Source organism: Ornithorhynchus anatinus, chromosome X1 (genome assembly GCF_004115215.2).
Source record: "Ornithorhynchus anatinus isolate Pmale09 chromosome X1, mOrnAna1.pri.v4, whole genome shotgun sequence".
Classification (NCBI taxonomy): Eukaryota; Metazoa; Chordata; class Mammalia; order Monotremata; family Ornithorhynchidae; genus Ornithorhynchus; species Ornithorhynchus anatinus.
In genome coordinates this window covers 111,857,117-111,874,987 of record NC_041749.1, presented here as the reverse complement: position 1 = coordinate 111,874,987, position 17,871 = coordinate 111,857,117, and the positions used below count along the sequence as shown (strand labels likewise).

General features: G+C 48.5%; 1 protein-coding gene across 11 annotated transcripts in view; it reads left to right on the top strand.

Annotated features, from left to right (window-relative positions):
* The window catches only part of LOC100090684 (calcium homeostasis endoplasmic reticulum protein), a 43,122-nt gene that overhangs the window by 24,685 nt on the left and 566 nt on the right, over window positions 1-17,871 (top strand). For 8 of the 11 annotated variants that reach the window (XM_029050464.2, XM_039910350.1, XM_029050458.2 and 5 more), the window contains 6 exons: window positions 4,075-4,161; window positions 5,730-5,873; window positions 6,044-6,160; window positions 13,368-13,462; window positions 15,568-15,753; window positions 17,611-17,659. In XM_029050464.2, coding sequence (XP_028906297.2) covers window positions 4,075-4,161; window positions 5,730-5,873; window positions 6,044-6,160; window positions 13,368-13,462; window positions 15,568-15,753; window positions 17,611-17,659 — 678 coding nt within the window. Of the gene's footprint in view, window positions 1-4,074; window positions 4,162-5,729; window positions 5,874-6,043; window positions 6,161-13,367; window positions 13,463-13,693; window positions 13,840-15,567; window positions 17,337-17,610; window positions 17,700-17,871 lie in introns of those variants that run through there. The other 3 variants (XR_003754457.1, XM_039910349.1, XM_029050463.1) reach the window with 3 other exon arrangements.

Below are 17,871 nucleotides of genomic sequence, written 5' to 3'. Positions count from 1 at the left end.
CTGACACAATAATCCTGCCGAGATATTATGAGAGCCTGTATCAGTAAGATAGCCCGTTGAGTGGACCGGAAAGGGCGGACCAGGTGTGGCTGACTAAACCGCCCCCCGCTGGTTTACACACTATTACTTTTCAGTAACTACTGCATTCTCACCTACTCTGCCCAACCCAGGTCATTTACTCATCTTCTCAGGCGTTTTCGCTCCCATGTCCCCTATAACGATTCTGCCATCTCCAGGACTGCTCTGAATACTGGACTCCTCCCTCCACCTCAGAGAAGATTCAGCTAGAGCCCCTGGGCTCCCCTAATCATTGGCCTTTTTGCACTGAATGGCCCTTGGACAATTCTACCATCTCCTCTGGGTGTCACCCGATTAAGTTGTTATTGCTATTGCAAATTAAGTGGTAACTGTTTGAAGTGCCTGGACCTTTCTATCCAACTCCATCCCCCACCCCCTCTGCCACCCAACTCCTCCCCTCCCCTTGCATCACCACCCCCAACCCCCACCTCTCCTCCCTGTTCTTTGGCCCTTCCCTGGAATCCCTCTGTCCCAGAGCCACATCTCTCCCCCGCTGCCCTGGGCGCAGGCCTCCACCCCTTCCTCCTGTCCCAGCTGCTTCCCATCCAACCCCTCCCCGCCCCTGCCCCCACCCCATCTTCCTCTCCCAGCACCGGCCCCCACCAACTCATTCCCACGCAAACTCTCCCGCGCCGTCCCCCCCAAGTGTGGCCTGTGGAACCCCCGCTCCATCATGGGGAAACTTCCCTTCATCCTTGACCTGTTCCTGTCTTGCCCCCTCTTCCTCCTCGCCATCATTGAAGGCTGGACGACACGGTCTCCCCTGCCGCTCTCTCCTGTCGAGGCCTCTTCTCCCACTCCCCCAGACTCACTGGGAAAAGAGGAGGTATCGGCTTCCTTCTCCTGCCCCAGTGCCACTTTGGCACCGTCCCTCTTCTCCCCCTCTTTCTTTCCCCTCCTATGAAGCCCATATCATCTGCCTCTACCAGCCCCTCCGGAAAGAACATGGGTTTGGGAGTCAGAGGACATGGGTTCAAATCCCAGCTCAGCCGCTTGTGGCTGTGTGACTTTGGGCAAGTCACTTAACTTCTTTTCGCCTCAGTTACCCCATCTGTAAAATAGGGATTAAAACTGAGCCCCTTATGGGACAAATTGATCACCTTGTATCCTCCCCAGCGGTTAGAACAGTGCTTTGCACAGAGTAAGCACTTAACAAATGCCGTGATTAGAGAAGCTGCATGTCTTAGTGGAAAGAGCACAGGCTTGGGAGTCAGAGGTCGTGGGTTCTAATCCCGGCTCCACCACTTGTCTGCTGTGTGACCTTGGGCAAGTCGCTTAACTTCTGCGCCTCAGTTACCTCACCTGTAAAAATTGGGATTAAAAAATGTGAGCCCCACGTGGAACAATCTGATTACCCTGTATCTACCCCAGCGCTTAAAACAGTGCTCAGGGCATGGTAAGCACTTAACAAATACCATAATTATTATTATTACCCACTCTTTGTTGACCCAAATAAATTCTCAACACCACCCTCTCCACTCACAACTCAGCTCACTCACATCCCTGTCCCTTCGTCGCTCTCGCACCACTAACCCACAGCCCTGGATCACCTCCACCGTCCGCCTCCTTCGCTCTTATGCTTGAGCTGCTGAACGCTGTTGGCGGAAATCTAAACATCAGACTGACCTTATCCACTTCAAGTTTGTCCTTTCTTGCCTTAACTCTGCCCTCTCCTGCCCGGCAAAACTATTTCTCTTCCCTTATTGACACCCATGCCCATCACCCTTGTCATGTGTTCGACATTTAACTCCCTCCTCAGGCCCCCCGTTTTCCCCCCTCTCCCCCAAAAAAACCTTTGCTCCCAACAACCTGGCCATCTACTTCATTAAGAAAATTAACACTATCAGGTCTGAGATCCCCCAAATCACTCCTCCCCCTCCTCCATCCCCCCTACTCTCAGCCCCCTTTTCAACTTTCCCATCCTTCCCAGCAGTATCTTCAGAGGAGATCTGCCTCCTCTCAAGTGCCACCCCCATTAGGTGCGCATCGGACACCATTCCTTTGCACCTTATGAAAGCTCTCACCCCTTCCCTCCTCCCCTTCTTAACTACCGTCTTCAACCACTCACTCTCCAATGGCTTCGTCCCCACTGCCTTCAAACATCCCCACGTCCCCCCATCCTAAAAAAGACTCCCCCTTGACCCACAGCCCCCTCCAGTTATCGCCCCATCTCCCTCCTATCCTTGAGCGAGTTGTCTACACTCGCTGCCTCAAATTCCTCTCCTCCAACTCTCTCCTGGACCCTCTCCAATCTGGCTTCCGCCCCCTTCACTGAAACCGCCCTCTAAAAGGTCACCAGTGATCTCCTTGCCAAAACCAATGGCTCCTACTCCATCCTAATCCTCCTCGACCTCTCAGCTGCCTTCGACACTGTGGACCATCCCCTTCTCCTCAGTACATTATCCAACCTTGGCTTCACTGACTCCGTACTCTCTTGGTTCTGTTATCACTCTGGCTGTTCATTCTTAGTCTCCTTCGTGGGCTCCTCCTCCCCCTCCCATCCCTTAACTGTAGGGGGGGTGGTCCCTCAAGATTCAGTTCTTGGTCCCCTTCTATTCTCCGTCTCCACTCCCTTGGAGAACTCATTCGCTCCCACGGCTTCAATTGTCATCTCTATGCGGATGACACCCAAATCTGCATCTCCTCCCCTGTTCTCTCTCCTTCCCTCCAGGTTCGTATCTCTTCCTGCCTTCAGGATATCTCTACTTGGATGTCCCCCTGCCACCTAAAACTCAACATGTCCAAGACAGAGCTCCTTATCTTCCCTCCCAAACCCGGTCCTCTCCCTGACTTTCCCATCACTGTGGATGGCACAACTATCCTTCCCATCTCACAAGCCCGCAACCTCGGCATCATCCTTGACTCCACTGTCTTTCACCCCACATACCCAATCCCATCACCAAATTCTGCCCGTCTCACCTTCACCACATCACCCAGATCTGACCTTTCCTCTCCATCCAAACCACTACCACGGTAGTTCAGTCACTCATCCTATCCCGACTGGATTACTGCATCAGCCTCTTTTCTGACTTCCCAACTTCCCATCTCTCCCCACTTCAGTCCATATTTCACTCTGCTGCCCGGATTATCTTTCTACGGACATGTTCAGGACATGTCACCGCCCCCTCCTCAAAAATCTCCAGTGGTTGCCTGTCAACCTCCATATCAAACAAAAACTCCTCACTATTGGCTTCAAAGCTCTCCATCAACTTGCCCCTTCTTACCTCACCTCCCTTCTCTCCTACATCCCAGCCCGCACACTCTGCTCCTCTGGTGCTAATCTTCTCATTGTGCCTTGATCTCACCTGTCTCGCCGTCGACCCCTGGCCCACATCCTACCTCTGGCCTGGAATGCCCTCCCTCCTCTAATCTGCCAATCACTCTCCCTCCGCCCCTCACCAAAGCCCTATGGAAGGCTCACCTCCTCCAAGAGGCCATCCCAGACTAAACCCCTATTTCCTCAGCTCCCCCTCCCTTCCATGTCACTTCAACTCCCCCCATTTGCTCCCCTGCCCCACAGCACTTAGGTATATGCGTGTGTATATATAATTTTATTTATTTATATTGATGCCCGTTTACTTGTTTTGATGTCTGCCTCCCCCCCCCGAGACTGTAAGCCCGTTGTGAGCAGGGATTGTCTTTCTCTGTTGCTGTATTGTACTTTCCAAGTGCTTAGTACAGTGCTCTGCACACAGTAAGTGCTCAATGAATACGAATGAATGAATGTAGTGAGCTGGACTAAGTGCTTGGGAGAGGACAGCACAGTAGAATTAGCAGACACGTTTCCTGTCCGTAACGAGTTTACCCGCTTCAGTATTTTGCGGCTGTCGATCCTATTGTACCCGCTAAAATCAACCCAAGGTAATTTGGAGAGGCCCTTCCAGATTGGTTTTCTGGCAGCGTTGCTTTCCCTTTGCTGAATTCTCTGTGCTCTGAGGTGTTCCTCAGGAAAGAATGGCTGGAAATAAACTAAATGGAGACACTATTATCTTGCAGCGAAGGCTGGGAACAAAATGGTCTGTATGAGTTCTTCAGAGCAAAAATGAGAGCCAGACGGAGAAAAGGCCAAGAGAAGAGAAACAGGTGAGAAATCTAGTCTTGCTCTTGGAGTCCACCGTGCATCGTGTGTGCAAATGAATGGTAATGGTTCATTCCCAAGCTTAAAGTATCTGACTTGCTGTGCCGATTATTTTCCCTCTTGCCAATATTTTCCCACGTTCAGCTTTGACCAACTGAGGGAGACTAATAGTGTTTGAGATCAACCTTTTTAGTTACCGATTTCCCCAGCCAGGTACTGATGCCTATTAAAAGTAGCAGTTCTTGTGTGAAGCAGCGAGCTCAGCGGTACATTTTTTTTTGCAAACTGGGTTTTCCTCAAGAACTTGAATTACTACTCCAGGGTGACCTCATTTTATGTAGAAACAGTCCCATCAGGATTGAATGGAAAATAGGTTGAACAGGCAGATCGCCACGTTTTTCTCCTTCCCAAAGCCGTTCAGATCTTTTTCCAGCAAAAAAGGACTAGTTTGGGGCAAATGAAGATTCATATGTAAATGAGCACACTTGGAATAATAATAATGATGGTATTTGTTAAGCGCTTACTATGTGCAAAGCGCTGTTTCTTAGGTGCTTAATGTGCCCCGAGCGCTGTACTAAGCACTGGAGAAGGACGAATTGCAGGGGAGAATTAGACACGGAGTCTGTCCCTTTGAGAGACTCACCATCTATGCCTATAACTGGAGGAGAGGACTGGAGACAGAAACAACAGGAGCAATGAATCCCTAAAACAGCTTAAAAGACAAGGACAAATGCAGCATGACCTAGTGGGTAGAACATGGGCCTGGGAGTCAGAAGGCCCTGACCTTTAGTCCCGGCTCTGCCACTTGTCTGCTGTGTGACCTTGGGTGAGTCATTTCCCTTCCTCTATGCCTCAGCTGTAATATGGGGATGAAGACTGTGATTCCCATGTGAGACAGGGTCTGTGTCCAACCTGTTTAGCTTGTATCTCTCCCAGTGCTTAGAAGAGTGCTTGACACGTATTTAACGCTTAGCAAATTCCATTACTATTATTATTATTATTATTAATAAAAAGGCAGGGTGCTGTGTCTAGAGGAGCGGAACTTTGGGCTCCTCAGAGCTCACAGTCCACGGCGTCCCTGTAGCCATCGCAACGGCTACTGTAGCCCCTTGCTTTCCTGAGGTTTAACGGAGGAGCCTCCTACCGCAGGTGCTGTTGTCCTTTCTGCTGAGGTGGTGGAGAGCAGGACAGGGCAGGGTTTCGTTGATGGTGAGGAGGGGAGCCAGAGCCAGTTCTTGGGAGTGTGGCGGGCCCCGAGCGGCCAGGCAGGAAAGTGGTCTGTGGGGCCGAGGGGGAGCTTGGGAGGTGAGGCTGCAGTTCCTGCAGGTTTGGTTCAGGCGGGCTGTGGTGAGGGTCCCAAGAAGGCTCAGCTACTTCTGTCCCCAGCCCGGCGTGCGCAGAGCCTGTTGGGAGCAAGGGGCCCTGGGTTCTGAGGAGGGAAGGCAGTTTGCTTGGCCCCAGACTTTGTAACTTTGGGACCCGGTGAGTTGTCACAAATTTATCTCCTTGTTCTGAAATAGCAGAAGCGCCCACGTGTTGGTTCCTAGGTAATTCACTCCTCTTTTCTTTGCAGCGGACCTTCTAGATCTCGCAGTAGATCGAAGAGTCGGGGCCGCTCTTCTTCCCGATCTAATTCAAGATCTTCTAAGTCATCTGGTTCATACTCAAGATCACGGTCTCGCTCCTGCTCTCGATCCTACTCACGCTCCCGATCCAGGCAGGGAAAAAACCCAATTTCATTGTGAAAAATGCCTTTGGAATTTTGTCATATGTTTTGTTTCTGTCATGAATATAGAGTGATGTTCAAATTTATTTTTCATCGTGGACCTGACCAAAAGTTGAACTGATTTGTTTTTTTCCCCCCCTGACTCTCTTATTGCATTAAAGAAGCAGAAGCCGATCCCGCTCCTCACGCAGCCGATCCAGGTCCAGGTCTAGATCCAGATCAAAGTCTTATTCCCCAGGAAGAAGGCGACGATCGAGATCTCGTAGCCCTACTCCTCCGTAAGATTTGTGCATTAATTGATCGATGGTTTTTATTGAGTGCTTACCGTGTGCACAGCGCTGTGCTAAGCGCTTGGGAGAGTGCAGTTCGGTAGAGTAGGTAGGCACATCCCCTGCCCACAGGGAGCTTACAGTCTAGAGGGGGAGATAGATGTTAAAATCAATTCCCCCGCTAGGGGAAGGGTGATTATCGATTGGCTTAAGGGGTACAGACCCAGGTGCATAGGAGACACAGAAGGGCGGGTTGAGTTGGGGAAGGCCTCTTCGAGGAGATACGATTTTAGTAGGGTTTTGAAGATGGGGAGAAGGGTGGTCTGTTGGAAACTAGCGGGGAGGGAGTTCCAGGCCAGGAGGGGGAGAACTTGGGCAAGGGCTCGGCAGTGACGAAGATGAGATCCACATACATTGAGTAGGTTGTTGTTAGAGGAATGAAGTATGCGGGCTGGATTGCAGCAGGATGTCAGCGAGGTAAGGTAGGAGGGAGAGGAGTGATCGAGTGCTTTAAAGCTGGTGGTAAAGAGTTCCTGTTGGATGCAGAGATGGACAGGCAACCACTGGAGGTTTTTGAGGAGATGGGAGATGTGGACTAAGTGTCTTTTTAGAAAAATGATCTAGGCAGCAGACTAGTAGGGACTGGAGAGGGGAGAGACAGGAGGCAGGGAGGAGGTTAATGCAGTAGTCGGTCGTATTTATTGAGCGCTTACTGTGGGCAGAGCACTGTAGTAAGCGTTTGAGAGAGTACAACAATAAATAGACATCCCCTGCCCTCAACAGCCCTACAACCTAGAGGGGGAGACAGACAGCAATATAAATAAATAAGAAATACATACATAGGTGCTGTGGGGCTGGGAGGGGAGATGAATAAAGGGAGCAAGTCAAGGGGACGCAGAAGGGCCTGGGAGAAGAGGAAAGGAGGTCTTAATCAGGGAAGACCTCTTGGAGGAGATGTGCCTTCAGTAAGGCTTTGAAGGGGGGCAGAGTTATTGTCGGATATGAGGAGGGAGGACGTGGGCGAGAGGTCGGCGTTGAGATAGACCAGATTGAAGTACAGTGAGGTTAGCATTAGAGGAGCAAATTGTGCAGGCTGGGTTGTAGTAGAAGAGTAGCGAGGTAAGGTAATAATGATTATAATTGGTACTTGTTAAGCGCTTACTCTGTGCCAAGCACTGTTCTAAGCACTGGGGTGGATACAAGTTAATCAGATCGGACAGATTCCCTGTCCCATATGGGTCTCACACTCTTATCCCCGTTTTGCAGATGAGGTAACTGAGGCACAGAGAAGTGAAGTGACTTGCTCAAGGTCACACAGCAGACACGTGGCAGAGCCGGAATTAGAACCCAGGTCCTCCTGACTCCCAGGCCTGTGCTGTATCCACTAAGCTGCATTAGGAGGGGGCAAGGTGATTGAATGCTTTAAAGCCAATGGTGAGGAGTTTTTGTTCGAGGAGGAGGTGGATGAGCAACCACTGGAGTTTCTTGAGCATTGGAGAAACATGGCCTGAACATTTTTGTAGAAAAATGATCCGGGCAGCAGAGTGAAGTATGAATTGGAATGCAGGGGAGAGAGAGGAAGCAAGGAGGTCAGCGGTGAGACTGATACAGTAATCAGGGTGGGTTAGGATGAGTGATTGTATTAACGTAGTAGCAATTTGGATGGAGAGGAAAAAGCGGATTTTAGCGATTTTTGTGAAGGCCGAACTGACAGGATTTAGTGACGGATCGAATGTGTAAGTTAAATGAGAGCGAGGAGTCAAGGATAACACCAAGGTTACGGGATTGTGAGACAGTAAGGGTGGTGGTGCCATCTACGGTGATGGGAAAGTCAGGAAGAGGACAGAGTTTGGGTGGGAAAATAAGTTTTGTTTTAGACATATCAAGTTTGAAGTGAGGGGAGGACATCCAAGTAGAGATGTCTTGAATTCAGGAGGAAATGCGAGACTGCATAGAGGGACAGAAAGCAGGACTGGAGATGTAGATTTGGGTATCATCCGCCTAGAGGTGGCAGTTAAAACCATGGGAGCGAGTGAGTTCTCCGAGGGAGTGGGTGTAGATGGAGAGTAGAAGGGGACCCAGAACTGACCCTTGAGGGACATCCACAGTTAGGAGGTGGGAGGCAGAAGAGGAGCCAGCTAAGGAAACCGAGAATGAGCAGTCAGAGAGATAGGAGGAAAGCCAGGAGAGGACAGTGTCTGTTAAGCCAGGGGCGGATAATGTTTCCAGGAGAAGGGGTTGGTCTACAGTGTCGAAGGCAGCTGAGTGGTCGAGGAAGATTAGGATGGAGTAGGCGCTGTTGGATTTTTCAAGGAGATCACTTGTGACCTTTGCGAGGGCAGTTTCTGTGGCGTGAAGGGGACCGAAGCCAGATTGGAAGGGGTTAAGGTGAGAATTGGAGGAGAGGAAATTGAGACAGTGGGTGTAGACTGCTCACTCAAGGAAGTTGGAGAGGAATGTTAGGAGGGAGATGGGGCAGTAACTGGAGGGAGCCGTGGGGTCATAGGAGGGGTATGTTTGAAAGCAGTGGCGAAGAAACCATTGGAGTGAACAATTGAAGGTGGCAGTTAGGGAGGGAAGAAGGGTGTAAGTGTTTTGACAAGGTGTGAAGGAATAGGTCGGATGTGCAAGTGGAGGGGATGGATTTTGAGAGAAGACATGAGATCTCCTCTAGAGATACTGCTGGGAAAGATGGGAGAGTTGCAGGAGGGAGGAGGGGCAGGGGAGATTTTAGGGAGACCGTGCCTGATAGTGTCAATTTTCTCAATAAAGTAGGTGGCCAGGTCATTAGGGGCTAGGGATGGGGGAAGGATTTGGGGATGGAGAAATAATTTTGCCGGGCAGAGTTAAAGCACGCAAGGTTAAACTTGAAGTGGATGGAGAATTGGACTCATAGCTAGATTTCTGCCAGCAGCGCCCTGTGGCTAGTGCACCAGAGTGAAGGTGGCGGACCACAGAATTAATCCAGGGCTGGTGGTATGAGTTTGAAGGGATAGGGGAGCAAGTGAGTTGAGCTCAGTGGAGAGGGTGCTGTTGAGTGACAATTTGGTCATTAAGGGAAAGTAGCTTGGGGGTTAAATGGGGAGTGATGAGAAAATTGGATGGGGTCAAAAGATTGGCAGTCCATGTGGGGGAATGGCACAGATTTGCAGGGAGGTGGTGTGTGAGAGAGAAGGCAGGGGAGGAGGCTATGGTCAGATAAAGGGATTTTGGAGTTGGTGAGGGTAGAAATTGTGCAGCAGCTAGAGATGATGAGATGGAGTGAGTGTCCAGGTTGGTGATTGGGCGAGCTGGGGTGTAGTCAGAGTTCAGTGGCATTGAGTGTTAGATGGTGGGCAGCGGAAGGATCATCAGGAGCATCTGCATGGATATTGAAGTCCCCAAGGATCATTGTAGGCATGGAGAAAGAGAGAGGCTATGTGAGGAAGGGATCAAAAAGGTTAAAAAAGTTGGAGGTGGGACCTGAGGGGCTGTAGATGAACGTTACTAGAATCTGGAATGGGCGGTAGAGTTAGAGGATGTGGGCTTCGAAGGAAGGGAAAGAAAGGGATGGGGGAGGTGGAATGGTGCGAAAGCAACACTGGGGAGTGAGAAGGAAGCCAACACCACCTCCTTTCCCGGTGAGTCTGGGGGAGTGGGTGAAGATGAGGCCCTCTCTGGAGAGAGCAGCAGGGAGACCATGTCATCTGGGGAGAGCCAGGTTTCAGTGATGGCGAGAAGTAATGACTGGATCAGGAACCAAGTCAAGAATGAAGGGCAGCTTCTCCACGATGGAGCAGGGGTTCCACAGGCTGCACATGGTTGAGACTGTAGCGGGTTCTGTGGGAAGGGACGGCGCGAAGGGCGGGGAGGGTTTGGATGGGGGGTGAGTTGACGGGGGCCGACTTGGGGAGGGAGACAAGTGGTGGCACTGGGCCAGAATTACATGGATGGAGCAGGGAAAAGAGGTGGGGAAGGATTGGATGGAGGAGGGGAAGGAGGAGAGGACTGGGATGGGCTTACTGGAAGGCGAGGATTGAAGGGTCATGGTGGGGTCAGTGAAGTTTAAGCGTTAAAGATGAGGTAGAAGACAGCAGTAACTACTTAGTCCAGTGATGCCCTAAGGAGATGGTTGAATTATCCATGGGTCCTTCAGGGAGGGATCTAATAAATGCCTGGATTAGTACGATAGTTTGAGTGGAGAAGAATGGGTGGATTTTAGCATTGCTGTGAAGGTAGAGCTGACAGGATTTGGTGACAGATGGAATGATTCGAGGATAATGTCAAAGATAGGGGCTTGTGAGGCAGGGATGTTGTCTACAGTGAAGGGAAAGACAGAGGGAGGACAGGGTTTGGGTGGGAAGATGTTTTGTTTTGGTCATGTTAAGTTTGAGATGTCAGTGAGGCATCCAGGTAGAGATGTCCTGAACACGGGCAGAGATGCAAGTCTGCAGAGAAAGGGAGAGGGAGATTTGGGAATCATCTGTAGAGAGATGTAGTCGAAGCAGTGAGAGCGAAGGAGGTCTTCGAGGGAGTAGGTGTAGATGGAGACTAGACGGGAACTTAGAAATGAGCCTTGACTCCCATAGGTAAGGGGTGGGAGGCAGAGGAGGAGCCCGCGAAAGAGACTGAGACGTAGCTGCCAGAGAGTGAGGAGGAGAGGATAGTGTCGGTGAAGCCAAGGTTAGATAATGTTTCCAGGAGAAGGGGATGGTCCATGGTATCGAAGGCAGCTGAGCTTTTGAGAATTAGGATGTAATAGAGGCTATTGAATTTGGCCAGAAGGAGGTCATTTGGTGACAGAGGGCATTTTCCATGGAATGGAAGGGGCAGAAATGAGATGGCAGGAGGGTCAAGGAGAGAATTGGAGGCAGCAGGTGTAGACAACTTTGGAGAGTGAGCAGTTGAAGATGATGATAAGGGAGGGAGCAAGTGTTTTAATGAGGTGTGAAGGAATGGGATCAGAGGTGCAGGTGCAGGGGATCGATTTTAAGAGGAGGCAGGAGATCTCCTATGAGCAGAATGGCCAAGTAGATAGAGCATGGTCCTGCGAGTCCAAAAGTCTTGGGTTCTAATCCCAGCTCCACCACTTGTCTGCTCTGTAAGCAAGTCACTTAACTTCTCTGTACTTCAGTTCCCTTATCTGTAAAATGGGGATTAAGACCATGAATCCCATGTTCTCAATCGTATTTATTGAGTGCTTACTGTGTGCAGAGCACTGTACTAAGCGCTTGGAAAGTACAGTTTGGCAACAGATAGAGACCATCCCTACCCAACAACAGGCTCACAGTCTAGAAAGGGACATGATGGACAGGGACCGTGTCCAACCCAATCTGCTTGTTGTATCCACCCCGGCGCTTAATATAGTGTTTGGCACATAGTAAGTGCTTAGCAAATACCATAATTGTTATTAGTACTGGCGGGAAGGAAAGGAGAGCCAAAGAGGGGGCAGGTCAAGGATGGGATTGGAGATGTGCAGGGGAGATTGTAGGGAGTTCACACCTGACCGTTTCAGGGGTTTTTTTTTGATGATAGGTGGTAAGGCCATTAGGGTTAAGAGATGGCAGGGGGATAGGGTTTGAGGAGGGACTTAAACGCCTGAAACAGCTGGCGCGGGCAGTGGGCATGGGAATCAGTAAGTATGGAAAGGTATTGTTGTTGGGTGGAAGAGAGGGCAGAGTAATAGGTCAGGATGAGTTTGAGGTGGATGTGGCTTGAGCACAAGAGTGGAGGAAGTAGGCCGTGGAGGCGATCCAGGGCTGTGGGTTGGTGGTATGAGAGGGACGGAGGGACAGGGGAGTGAGGGAGTTGAGTTCAGCAGAGAAGGGGGAGTTGAGGGTGGAGATTTGAGGCAGGTTGGGTATGGATACCAAATGGGGCATGATGACATGGGAAAATTGGAAGGGATCGAGGGCCCGGAGGGCTCCGTGGACAGAGCCCTCCATGGTTTTGTGGGGAGGAGGTGTGTGGGAAAGAAGGCAGGTGAGGAGGTCGTGGTTGGAAAGTGGGGTCTCAGGGCTCGTGAGGATAGAGTCTATACAGTGACTAGAGTTGATGAGATGGGGTGTTCAAGTTGGTGAATGGGTGAAATGTGGTGGAGTTGGATGGAGGACATGGGTAGCGGGAAAATCGTTTTAACTGCGTAGGTCCTTTGGGAGATTGTGTTCAGATAAGTTTAGTCTCTTTATGCTTTTCTCTGAATGTTTTAAGAGTTATAACTAGAAGAGCTACAGATAGCTGTGTTTTTATACAAAATGGTCAATCCAGCAATGGTATTTATTGAGCACCTACTGAGTGCAAGCTGGCACCAAACCTTTGGGAGAGTTCAACAGAAGCAAAACCTACAATCCCTGCCCTTCAAGGGCCATCTCATGATCCGAGACCGTTACAATGATCATATTTAATTAACTGAATTTCCTCCACCTCATAATTCCTCCCCTCCTATTTCTCAGGAGGAAATAAGTCATTTTTCAGCAGTAACAGTGGCACACACCAGGGGAGGAAGAAAGGTAGGGTCAGGACTCCTGGGGTACAGGCCTCAACCGCCAAGGTTGCTTTTTTCTCTCATGCTCGTGTGTGGCAGGGTAGGAAAGGGAGAAGGGTGGGGGTGGTTACCATAATTCACTGAGTGTCTGTTGTGTACAAATAAATGCCCGCTTTGCTGTAATCCTCCTCCCCTGTTTCTTCCTTTTTTTCTTTTCTTTTTTTCCTCCTGCTCCCCTTATTGCTTGACCTAATTCTCCCCTTTAATAACCCCTGGGCAAGTCACTTCTCTGTGCTTGTTACCGCATCTGTAAAATGGGGATTAGGACTGTGAGCCCCATGTGGGACAAGGATAGTGTCCAGCCTGGTTAGCTTGAATCTACCTCATTGCTCAATACAGTGCCTGGCTCAAAGAAAGCGCTTAACAGATATCACAATTATTATTATTAGAGAGCCTGGCACATAGTAGGTACTTAACAGATACCGTGGGAAAAAAAACAAATCCCAAACCTTCCCTCTTTGGGGATCACCAAAAAGGGGGGCAATTATGCGAGTAACTATATGTGTATAACCTGTAGTAGTGTTTTGTGACTTGCTCTACCATAAATTGGTAGTTTAACAAAACTCCAAAACACTGAGTTTTGGGCCCCACTCTACGTGGTCAGTATTTAGTAGTATCCGTATTTGTGTTTTGTATTTTTATGTCCACTGAATTAGTTTTAATGGTAAAGTGTAACCTGCATCTTAATTTTAGTTCCTCTGCTGGCTTGGGTTCTAATTCCGGGCCTCCTATACCCGATTCAAGACTTGGAGAAGAAAATAAAGGGCATCAGATGCTGGTGAAAATGGGTAAGATAATCCCCTTTTTAAAGTCATGTAGTTAAGCAAGGCGGGAGACCCCAATCGAATCAGACTAGTGGCTCCAGGATTCTGTCTCCGACAGTGGAAACAGGGTGCTGGGAGGAACAGTGTGATGGTTGCCCTCCTTGACATCCAGCCTGACCTCTAATATGGTAATCATGTCCCGAGGTACGTCATTTGGGGGTATATTCTGCCCATTTCTCTGCCATTTTCCAACAGGCCAGGAAGGAGGAAGGCAGAAAGCTTATCAAGAATAGCTCAATAATTGTACCTGCTACAGACAGTCTTTGTCTTCAGTTCTGAAATTGAGTGAGCTCTTGCACAAAGAACCAAGTTTCCCAATCTGTGCCTGCGTTCTCCAAAAGGTATTTTGTCCACACTAGATGATCGCAGGTGTTTCGTTTCAGGAGAGTGCTGTTGAATTGAGCGATTCCAGTAGGTCAAATGTGGTATAAACGGAGGTTTGTCTTTGGGGGCAGGAGTAGCAGCTTTCTAGCACTGAGATGCAAAGGATGAGTCAGCCTGAAAAAGCCCTACTCACCGTGAAATGTTTAGCATCCAGTGCCCGTGGCGTCTGGCACGAGGCCCTTGGGGAATTGCCAGTTAACTGGCTGTTGGCAGCAGCAGAAACTTGCTTCTGCAGCAAAAGAGAACCATTGCCCTTCGAGTCAGACCATCTCGTTCGTCCATATAGATGATGGGCTGTAATGCTTGGAAAAATTCCCAAATGACTGGTAGGCGTTTTCTTAAACAAAGTTGTACGTTTCCGGTAGCGACAAGTCCCGAGTCGAAAGGTACTGTTTACCCACTAGGCATTCGAGATCTTTAGTTTCCCAAACTGCACTGGTAGTGAGAGTGTTGGTCGAGTGCTTACCGTGTGCAGAGCACTGTCCCAAGTCCCGGAAAGACTAAACAGCTGGGAATTAGACCGGGGCCATGTCCCTCAGAGGGTCCCCAATCCGAAAGTAGAAACGGAGGGGAGGTTGGGTGGGGGTCGGGGGGGCTCTGAGAGATGTAGAAGGAGAGATGAAACACGGTCCCTTAGACCGTGAGACCGGGGACTCTGTCGTTCTGGAAGGAGTGTATCTACCCCGATGCTTGGCCCAGGCAGCGCTAAACAAATGCCACTGATGTTGTTATTAAAATGCAGAAAGGCAAAGATCTGTAGAGGAGCAGAATATCAGGCTACCGGTAGGAATGCCCTCGTGGTTATTGAAGTCCATTTTCACTAAGTCATTATTTAGTACTTGAGGAATTACCTGCCTATGAATGTGTTTCTCTCTCTACTTCTCCCCAAGCCCAAGGAAGCAACAATAGCTTCTCCAGTAAACCCTAAAGAAATGTTATTCCCGAATAAAGGAGGCCGCACATGTCTGTTTTTCCCAACTGTTCCAGAAAGTCAAACTCTATATTTTCAACATAATTGTTTATGGAGAACAATGTAGGAGGTTTTTAACCCAGGGCTGATCTTCGAGATGGCTGATGCTAGTGTTTTGCCTGTTGTCCCTCCTACTTAGACTGTGAGCCCACGTGGGATAGGGACTGTGTCCAACCTGATTATCTGGGAAGCAGTGTGGCCTAGTGGAAAGAGCCCAGGTCTGGACGTCAGAGGACCTGGGTTCTAATTCCAGCTTCCCCACTTAGCTGCTGTGTGACCTTGGGCAACAGCTTAACTTCTCTGTGCCTCAGTTCCCTCATCTGCGAAATGGGAATTCAGTACCTACTCTCCCCCCCATCCTACTCACTCTGTGAACCCCCAGGTGGGGTGTGATTATCCTGAATCTGCCCCGGCGCTTGGCATATAGTAAGCGCTTACTAAATGCCACGCTCATTATTCTTGTTCTCATACTCCCCCCCACGCTTAGTAGAGCGCTTGGCGCATCCTACATGCTGAGCAAATAACCGTGCTTACTGCTTGGCTTTTAGTAAGAGATCCGTGCAGCCTTCATAAATTTTGAGGGGTGGCACGTCACTCAAGGCCAAAAATGACCCAGATCTTCCCAAATGGTTCAGGTTTTAACGCAAAGTGTTTAACATTTAGTTCCGTAACCTTTTGTAGATTTGTAAATGTTTATCCCATATCTCTTCTAAAGGATGGAGTGGATCTGGTGGACTTGGAGCGAAGGAACAAGGAATTCAGGACCCAATTAAAGGGGGGGATATCAGAGATAAATGGGATCAGTACAAGGGAGTGGGAGTGGCCCTGGATGATCCCTATGAAAACTACCGCAGAAACAAAAGTTACTCGTTCATTGCCCGTATGAAAGCCAGAGATGAATGTAAGTAAAATACATTGGGTTCCAGAGGTTAAAGCTTTCTCCACGAGAGAGCAGGGCTCTCGCCACAAACTACTTTAACCTACATGGCTAGACTGTACGTTGGAGAGGAATCGAGAATTACAAAGTAAGAATTAACCCCACTTTCTTTTAATCTTTTTGTAATTTTGTTAATCCTTTGAAAATATTTTTATAGTTAGTCGTCTGTGTTGTCCTCCTGCGGTGTAGCCTTTCTTCGGTAGAAATTTTGCCTTCTAAGTTTAAATGAATGAAAATCGGGATCATAGTAAAACTCAAGTTTTATCCAGGTTAAAAAAAAAACAACAAACCCAACTTCTCTGGGGGAGTAGCAGGAAGAGAGGAGATGGAAGACGTAAAGCACGTGCTACTGCCCAGTATCAGGACTTGACTATCGTGGAAACTACAAAACTATGCCTCACCTGGGAATCGAACTCAGTGTTAAAAATTTTGAAATGAAAAAGGATGCAGCGGCCTTTAAGACTGTCTTCACCGTTTCCTTGTGAACTTTTACCCTTTCCAGTGAAGTGTGAAATGGAAGATCTTTCCCCGAATAAGAATCCCTGAAGTGTAAAGAAATGGATGTCTCGCCCCTTCCATAAAGGAAAAAAAAAAAAGACCAAAAAAAATTCCGAGCACCTTGCATAAATGAAGATTATTTTTTTGTGGAAAGGACATCGTCAGTACAGTTAGCAAGAAGTAGATCAAAAGCTCTGTTGTGCTTTAAATCTACTTTATAATTCATTGGTTGTGTAGTGATACAGATTAAGACTGGGGATTAGCACTGTATCAACCAATGCTTCAGAAAATGTCCTTGTTTTTTGCAGAGGTAAAGGAAGTTTTCATTTTAATCCAAAGTGGTTCGGGGTTTTGTAAGATTTAACGCAGATTTGAAGCCTAATTCCTGCTGCTTCTCGACTCACTGTGTAGTTGCCTAAATAGTTTTTACTTTTCTCAAATAGGTAGCCGTTTGAAATTGGGGCAGGCTTGCTTGCCTGGGGGCCGTCAGGGTAGAGGACCGAAAGCACTTGGAAGCTCCACTTGGGCTGACATTTGAGAAATCTGTGACGGGAGAAAGTGTTTTTACTGAAAATGTAATTTGGACTAGCCCAAACACCAGCACAGGTGTCCCTGTGGACCCATCAGGAGCCTAGAGGGTTGAGCATCTAGCCATTTAAGGGTTCTACTGCTCTGAAATTTGTTCTTCCCTTAGAATATAGCTTATCATGTGTGACATTATTAGAAACTATCCATAATCTACCATTCTCTTTCCAGGTTCATTTACTTTAGGACGTTAAAAGGTGTATAACCCACGTGGTGTGGAGAGCTCGATGTCTGCTGGCAGCTTTGTACGGTGCCATTCATTTGTACAGTTCTGAGTGTTTAGAAAATTACTCCTTACAAATCCAAGAAGCCTTTTAGCCCATCATGGATATCTGAATTTTGTTCTAGATTCACTGTAGCTGTGAAATTGTTCAAACGTGTCGAGTATACGGTGTAAACGTGTGCGTGTTCCTAAATGTGTGATTTACTGTTTTACCTTCAAATAAAGACTTTTCAAGAAAAAAGTCTAGCATTCTTTTTCCGAGTTTTTAAAACCTAATTCAGTTGGGGTGACAAACGTCTGTTGTGTGTTAATTTCCGATCACTGTCTTCGGTGGTAGAGAGCTAAGTGATTAAGCGAGGAGTTGCAGAGTCCAGGCTGACTACCCTGCCACTTAGAGTCCTTTTGGTTACTGTTTGGGAGGGAGGGAGGGAACAACTTACGTGTGAAGGGCATCTGAAAAGATGATCATCTCAAATGGTCACAGTGAACAAAAGGAATTGCTTTTTCCCCTACAGGTGTTAATCACGTGGAATATGGAATTAATTGCCAGAGGAAGTTTTGCAGGTGAAAACTAAGTGCGCGCAGGTTTCGGAAGAATCCGTAGGTGAGAGGTATAGAAGGGGTTGCTAGAGGGCAAGTTAGGAATGTGTTGGGGATGGGGAGTTGAGATATTCGATGGTATATAAAGAAACGTGGATGGATGTCGAAGGCAACTTTCACACACTTTCTCAAGAGATTCAGACTACTGGACCAGGCGGATCAGTAGCATTACTGAT